Source organism: Lipotes vexillifer, unplaced genomic scaffold, assembly GCF_000442215.2.
Source record: "Lipotes vexillifer unplaced genomic scaffold, Lipotes_vexillifer_v1.1 scaffold24, whole genome shotgun sequence".
In the NCBI taxonomy this organism is placed as follows: domain Eukaryota; kingdom Metazoa; phylum Chordata; class Mammalia; order Artiodactyla; family Lipotidae; genus Lipotes; species Lipotes vexillifer.
The window spans coordinates 1431116-1439292 of record NW_006782914.1 but is presented as its reverse complement, the minus strand read 5'-3'; the positions used below and the strand labels follow the sequence as shown (position 1 = coordinate 1439292).

Here is an 8177-nt window from a genome sequence, read left to right as displayed (position 1 = left end):
CAAAAAAAAAAAAAAAAAAAAAGTCTACCGAATCCAGCCTGGCCCTTTATACACTACCCTGGAACTGACCTATGGTCAGAGGATGTGTGTGGTAGAGACAGTACTCAACAAATATCCATACTCGTTATTTCCCAGCCTCCCTCGCAGTTAGGTCAGGGCCATGTGACCCACGCTGGCCAACGAAACGTGAGAGGAAGAGCAGTTGAAAGTCAGTTTGTCTCTTTCATTTCATCCTTACTGTGATGTGCTCACCTTAAAGGCCATTAGTCTAGGCATCATGGCTACAAGATGAACAAGGCCACCCAACCTGCATCAGATGTGACACGAGGAAGAAATAAACTTCAACTGTTTATGTCACTACGATTTCAGGGTTGTTTGTAACTGAATCATAGTGTAGGCTATCTGTACCAGTATCTGTGAAAGAAAATGAACTGGTAACTATAACATCATTTTCTTCTTTTTGATGGTAAAGTAAGCAAAAAGCCATGAATTTTTACCTCCTCATAAACTGACAAAGGTGTAAAGGTACAATTCTGCCAGGAAAGAAATGAGTAAATTACATTTAGGTTGCCCTTTTAGGACTCCATAAATATTCTATGACATATTTTAAGAAAGTATTTTGATTCATGAGCACAATTTACTTTTCTTGGATTCATGGAACAGTAACATTTCATTGAAAAAATTACTTAGTAGAAAATGTGTAATTTGTTTTAATCTAATCAAAATATTTCTCGGGCCATCCAGTTTCCTGGCTATTCCCTTGACTTAAATCTCACACTGGAGGAACAATTTTTTTTTCTATAAACGTTTTCTACAACACCACTCATTTAAGAAAGACTAAAATATTAACAGAATCAGAGGGAGATAACAAGAAAATGCAAAGCACAGGCAGTATAAACTCTAAGCTGTCCCCTGAGAAACTTTAAAATTAAATTTGCCTGTGCTCTAACTCATGGGATCATGCTAAGACCCTTGTCCACATTTTCCTTTAATGGACTCCAAAGAAAACATTTTGAGAGATAGTCTCAAACTCATAAACATTTGTTAATAAATAAAACCAATCTATATGGAAATACTGATATTCAGGGCCAGACCTATAAGTGTGTAAAGCAAGAAACCACTGAGGGGTGCCAGAAAGACCCAAAGATTCTCCCACAGTCTGTCAGGGTGCCTAGAATCCTACCATTAATGACTCTCTGCTTTGACTCAAAGGATTCTGTTTCTCTGCAACAGCTTTAACAGAAAAGAACAACACAGCTGGAGTAGAACAGGCAAGAGAGACCATGCTGAGGAGCAGGGGACTGGGTTGAATGATGTGAAGATGGTGATAGCAAAACCATGGTCTAAAATGAAGTGCAACAGCTGACCAACTGATTAATAAATCAGAATATTCTTCTAGAACACCTGCTATCTTTAAGACATTATACCAGGCACTCTGAAAGACACAGAAATATATGAGGCAGGATTACTGTCTTCGTGAAGTCTGCAGTCTAGTGTTTGGCCTTTGTTATGGAGCCAGAGAACGGATGGCTGGTTAAAGCTAGAAATATGAGTGTGGCCTGTATTCATCCTCAGCATGTCTGCATAAGGCTCCAAGGAGACCTAGGTCAGGCAAGTGAGGGGTATTGTGGGACTAGAGAGAATGAGATCTAGAGAAGAGGAAACAAGGATGAAAGGAGCGATGAATTGATAAAGCCATTCTCCCCTTGGAGAGTAAAAGAGTAAAACACTTTTACTCTTTAGTGTGAGAAGAAATTACAGGCTTTGATGCCTAGAGAATTTTATGTCTTTCCACCAAATAAAAAGAAACATAAATTGAATTTCATATAATTAGTTTGTTACATTGCTTTGTTACAAAAGCTTTTTGAGATTTTTGTTTGTCAGTTTTAAACACTTACCATCAAACTTTGCAAGTCTGCTAATATCTGCTCCAAGTTCTGAGGTAACTGATAGCGCATGGCGCACTTTAAGGTTCGTTTCCCTGTGAAATTAATTGACACGGCATGAACTTTTCAATGGAACAGCCCAACAGCATCTTACACAAAGCCATCAGGGACACTTCAGTAATCTCAGCACATGCAAAATCCAACACAAGAGATTCAAGAAACTCCCTCTGAATGTGATTCACACCTCCCACACTACCTCTGGAAAATGGACAGGGCTTTTGCAGGCTCCTAAGAGCTGGCATTCCACCCACCGCACATCTGTGTAACAACAGAGTAATCTGTTTTGCTGTTTGAAAAAAACAGAGGATGTAATAAATATGCTTTCATTCAAACCTACTTAGACATCATGCATGAGTTACAAAACACATTAGGAATGGGAACACAGTTGCCAAATAAAGAAGGCCAGTATCACTCCAGAGTCTGCTATCTATGTAGGAGTTTTACTTGTAAGAGATGGTCATGGCTAATTTCACAGTAGCTGAAATTCAAATGGGGAAAGGAATACAGCTTTTTCTTGGAGAATCAAGCCAAGAATCCCGTAAGTCTAGAATCATACGACTAGACAAGAACTAAGTAGATCACAGTGAGCTGGTCATCTTCTTCCAGGCAAGACCACATATACATTGGACAGATGGCTCTCTGGTATTCATGAAATGACCAGCAGTGAAGATTCTATGGCCATCACTGAAGTCTTGTGTTTAAAGAGTTTGCAATGCCAGTTTCCTCACTGAGTTCAACCTAATTCTCTTCTACCGTAACTTAAGATCATCTGTCAGAGTTCTACCTTTATGGGATGTTTAGTAGTGGGCTAATTCCGTCAACAAATATTGATTGAATATATAGCATAGTCACTCATGAACCTCAGTGCAGCCACTAAAGGTTACTGTCCTCTTGCAGGAAACAAGTGGTAGGTAAAAAAGCAAATATCGCCTTTTAGAAGTACATGCCAAACCAGGAAATAATTGAATTTAGAGAACTGAGCAGGTACCTGAGACTGCATTTAATCTAAACTTCCCATGAGTGAGCTTCACAATCATGTTACGACAATATATACCCAACCCAAGGAATGCCCAATGGTGAAACAGCTTTCTGCATGAAATATTAAGTTGAATGTATAATTGAAACGGCTTTGTTTAAAAGTAATCTTATTGATCTAAATCTATCAATTCCTAGGAGGCAGAGATGAGTAGGGATTGAAATAGTCAAGAATAACTTCATAATTGAGGCAGATATTGAGCTGAGCTTGATGGAAAAGAGTGAGACAGTGGTGTTGAGGTTAAAGGACCAAAATGAGTTTGGTCATTTAAACGACTTTTCAAATAATTGAAACAGTCAGTCACACCAGCTGGACCAGACAGCCCTTGTTCCATGACCATAAATCCTGTCACTCATCAAAGTGCATCATCATGTTAAGTTACTTCCTCAGGATTCTCTCTACCAGCTCACTTCCACCTTCAGATGTGGAAGCTAAAGGGGAAGAATAATCACACACAGACCTTACTGATAAAAAAAATTTCTTTTCCCAAACTCCTGATTACTACCGTCATACTCTTCCTTAATCTGCCTCAATATCTTGATAAACTTCAAAATGATTTTCAGCATAAGAAACAACACAGAAAGATCCTTTGTACCCTTTACTCAATTTCCCCTCTGGTACCATCTCGCAAAACTATATCACATATCATGAGCAGGATACTGACACTGACAGTCAAGATCCAGAACATTTCAATCACCACAAGGATTTCTTCAGTCTCCCTTTATGGACACACTCACTTCCCTGCCTCCTGAAACCCATCTTTAACTCCCAGCAATACCTAATCTGCTGTCCACTGCTCTAATTTTATAGTGATGTTATATAAATGAAATAATACAGTATGTGACCCTTTGGGGTTGGCTTTTGTCCACTCAGAATGATTCTGTGAAGATTCATCCAGGTTGTCACATGTATCGATAGTTCATTCCTTTTTATTGCTCAGTAATATTGCATGATATGGATATACCACAGTTTGTTCAACCACTCACCTGTTGAAGGACATATAAGTTGTTTCTAGTGTTTGGATATTACAAATAAAGCTGCCCCAAACATTTGTACATAAGTTTTTGTATAAACATATGTCATTTCCCTGGGATAAATGTCTGGGAATGAAACTGCTGGGTGGTATGGTAGTTACATGTTTAGTTTTTTAAGAAACTGCCAAACTGTTTTCCAGAGTGATTGTAGCATTTTACATTCTCATCAGCAATGTGTGAGTGACCCTGTTTCCCAACATCCTTGCCAGCATTTAGAGTTCTCACTATTTTTTCTTTTAGCTATTCTGATAGGTGGGAAGTGATATGTCATTGTGGTTTTAATTTTAATATCCCTAATGGCTAATGTTGTTGAACATCTTTTCGTGTACTTATTTGCCATCTGTATGTCATCTTTAGTGAAATGTCCCTTCATGTCATTTGCCAATTTTCTAACTGGATTGTTAGTTTTTTTACTGTGGGGTTTTGAGGATTTTTAATACATTCAAGATACAAGTCCTTTGTCAGGTAGATAGGTTGCAAATATTTTCTCCTAGTCTGTAGTTTATTTTTTCACCCTCTTAACAGGGTCTTTTGCACAGAAAAATATTTTAATTTGATGAATTCCAGTTTGTCAAATTTTCCTTTTATGTATTATGCTTTTGGGATCAAATCTAAAAACTCTTTAACTAGCCCTAAATCTTGAAGATTTTCTACTATGTTTTTCTCTAAAGGTTTTTTTTTTTTTTTTAAATAATTAGCCATGCCTGTACCAAAGCATTTATTTTTTTTCAACCAATGTTGGTTTTTTTTTTTTTAAGATGTTGGGGGTAGGAGTTTATTAATTAATTAATTTATTTTTGCTGTGTTGCGTCTTCGTTTCTGTGCGAGGGCTTTCTCTGGTTGTGGCAAGCGGGGGCCACTCTTCATCGCGGTGTGCAGGCCTCTCACTATTGCGGTCTCTCTTATTGCAGAGCACAGGCTCCAGACGTGCAGGCTCAGTAGTTGTGGCTCACGGGCCTAGTTGCTCCGCAGCATGTAGGATCCTCCCAGACCAGGGCTCGAACCTGTGTCCCCTGCATTAGCAGGCAGATTCTCAACCACTGCGCCACCAGGGAAGCCCCTCTCTAAAGGTTTTATAGTTTTTTTTGTTTTGTTTTGTTTTGTTTTGCGGTACACGGGCCTCTCACTGTTGTGGCCTCTCCCGTTGTGGAGCACAGGCTCCGGACATGCAGGCTCAGCAGCCATGGCTCACGGGCCCAGCCGCTCCGCGGCATATGGGATCTTCCCAGACTGGGGCACGAGCCCGTGTCCCCTGCATTGGCAGGCGGACTCTCAAACCACTGCGCCACCAGAGAAGCCCCTATAGTTTTATATTTTACATTTGAATTCAGTTTCCTTAATAGTTACAGGGCTATTCAAATTATCCATTTCATATTGGATGGGTTCTGATAGTTTGTTTTCCGATGAAGTGGTCCATTTTATCTACTTTGTTAAATTAATGTGTATAGAGTGGTTTGTAGTATTTCCATATCCTTTTGATGACTTCAGAGTCTCTCATAATATTCCCTGGTTCATTCATGATATTGTTAACTTGGGTCTTCTCTCTTTTTTTCTTTCCCGGTCTTCTTAAAAGTTTGTTTATTTTATTGATGTTTTCAAAGGACTAGCTCTTTGTTTCATTGACTTTTCTCTATTGTTTTTCTATTTTCAAATTCATTGGTTTCCATTCTTTATCTCCTCCCTTCTGCTTGATCTGAGTTTATTTTGCTATTTTCTAGGTTTATGAGATGGAAGATTAGATCATTGATTGGAGGCTTTTTCTCTTTTCAAGTGTATACATATATTGCTTCAAATTTCCCTCTTAGCATTATTTTAGCTTCTGCCCAGACCAAGGGTAAGATCACACAGGCTGAACTCTATTTGGATAGCTCAATACAGCATTTATTTTGAAAGCAGTGGTTAAAACCATGGGCTCTTTTGTCAGCTGCCAGGTTTGAGTCCTGGCTTCACTCTCTAGAAGTTTGGGACAAATTCTTTCATCTCTCTAAGCCTTCATTTTCTCACCTGTACAACAGGGCTTATATAGTACCTATGTTAGGATTAAATGATGAAATTCATCTAAAGCACACATATAGTATCTTTAAAAGGTAAGCATTCAATAAATATTTTGATGTCAGACAGACAAACTGAATCCACTGAAACAGAATTACTATACAGTCTATAACTAAATTCCAAATTAGCATCAATGTCAAAACTGCATCCTACTCCATTTCTCTCTTATCTCTCTACATCTTCATTTGACTCAGTTCCAAAAGTTGCCTTCTAAAGTAACATCAGTCCTCTTTCTTCAAGGGGTTCTTTTCCCAGCTGCTCTGTGGCATGTGGGATCCTCCCGGACCGGGGCACGAACCCGTGTCCCCTGCATTGGCAGGCAGACTCTCAATCACTGCACCACCAGGGAAGCCCTCTTTAAGGGATCTTGATTGTCACTCCTCTCATTTTCCTTAGACAATCACTTGAAATTAAAAGCAAACAAACAAACAGAAAACCCTTCCAGGGAATCTCAGTGAAAAGTCCCTGTGTAAAGCTATTTACGTATATATGTTTAGCTTGCTGTTTCTGAAAGAAATAAATTTAAGAGAAAAAACAGAGGTTTCACAAGATCTGCAAAGTAATTAGCAAATGGACTTTGCAATTTAGAGTCTTATTTCTTCCAAGAAAATAAAATGAAACATTAGGGCCTTTATAGATTTTTTTTTTGATTGAAGTAGAGTTGATTTACAATATTTCAGGTGTACAGAAAAGTTCTTCAGTTATATTTTTTTTTTTCAGATTCTTTTCCATTATGTTATTACAAGATATTGAATATAGTTCCCTGTGTTATAAAGTAGGTCCTTGTTGTTGTTTATCTATTTTATATATAGTAGTGTGTATCTGTTAATCTCAAATCCCTAATTTATCCCTCCCCCCTTCCCTTTGGTAACCATAAATTTGTTTTCTATGTCTGTGAGTCTATGCTTTGAAATAAGTTCCTTTGTATCATTCTTTTTTAGATTCCACGTAAAAGCGATATCTTATGGTACTTGTCTTTCTCTGTCTGACTTACTTCACTTAGTATGATAATCTCTAGGTCCATCCATGTTGCTACAAATGGCATTATTTCGTTCTTTTTTATGGCTGAGTAATATTCCACTGTATACATATACCACATCTAAGAATAAGGTTTAAGTTAGGTCCTGTTTCTAAAGCTATTACTCTTTTTTTTTTTAACATCTTTATTGGAGTATAACTGCTTTACAATGGTGTGTTAGTTTCTGCTTTATAACAAAGTGAATCAGTTATATATATACATATATCCCCATATCTCTTCCCTCTTGCATCTCCCTCCCTCCCACCTCCCTATCCCACCCCTCTAGGTGGTCACAAAGCACCGAACTGATCTCCCTGTGCTATGTGGCTGTCTAAAGCTATTACTCTTAAATAAATTGAAAACCAATCTAAATAATTATTTTGACCTTAATAACTTACCCATCAAGCTCAGCAGTTTCAATATAACAGAGGCCATGTGGCTCACTACTTGATAGGAGAAGCAGATCAGCCTATTTTGAAAAACCAGGATAAAGAATACTTGAAAAGGGAAGATTGATTGAAAGGCCTTCTACATTGTATCATCCCTCCACTACTAATGAGCCATTAGAGCCTTAGAAAAAAAGTGAGAGGTGAAGTTCTGTTCCACCTCTCTACCATATGCCCTGAATCAAACCCACCCTCCACTTCCTTGTTCCTGGTTTGCACGCCCTTGACCATCAGAACATAAGCAAGGGGAGAGATAGCATATAAATTAATAGCCACTTTATTTTTTAATAGAAATGTTTAAAATTTTATATATTTCTGTATAAAATATATATATCTCATAGAAATATATAAAATTCTATTTTCTTTCTTTGATAATTACTAATGGGAACTATAAAACTTTCCCCAATAAATAACTGGAAATACTTATATGCACATACTTTAATTCCATGGTTATCAGTTAAGAGCGGAGGCAGGAAAAGAACATGGGGAAAGACAAAAGTAAAGTAGGATGGAGGAAACTGAAAACAATAGAAAAAATAAGAGAGGCAAGGACATTTTTAAAAAAGAAAAGGATTAAAGGAAAAACAAGATTAAAACATAAACAAGAGAAAAGAAAAAGATGGTGGCATGTAAGAAAAGGGAAAG

The 8177-nt window shown here is 37.7% G+C and overlaps 1 protein-coding gene across 1 annotated transcript in view; it reads right to left on the bottom strand.

The window, feature by feature from the left end:
- Positions 1 to 8177, bottom strand: part of ATP8B4 (ATPase phospholipid transporting 8B4 (putative)) — a 246299-nt gene that overhangs the window by 123552 nt on the left and 114570 nt on the right. The window contains 2 exon segments of the mRNA XM_007455539.1: positions 1899 to 1981; positions 7485 to 7555. Of these exon segments, the coding sequence (XP_007455601.1) occupies positions 1899 to 1981; positions 7485 to 7555 (154 nt within the window).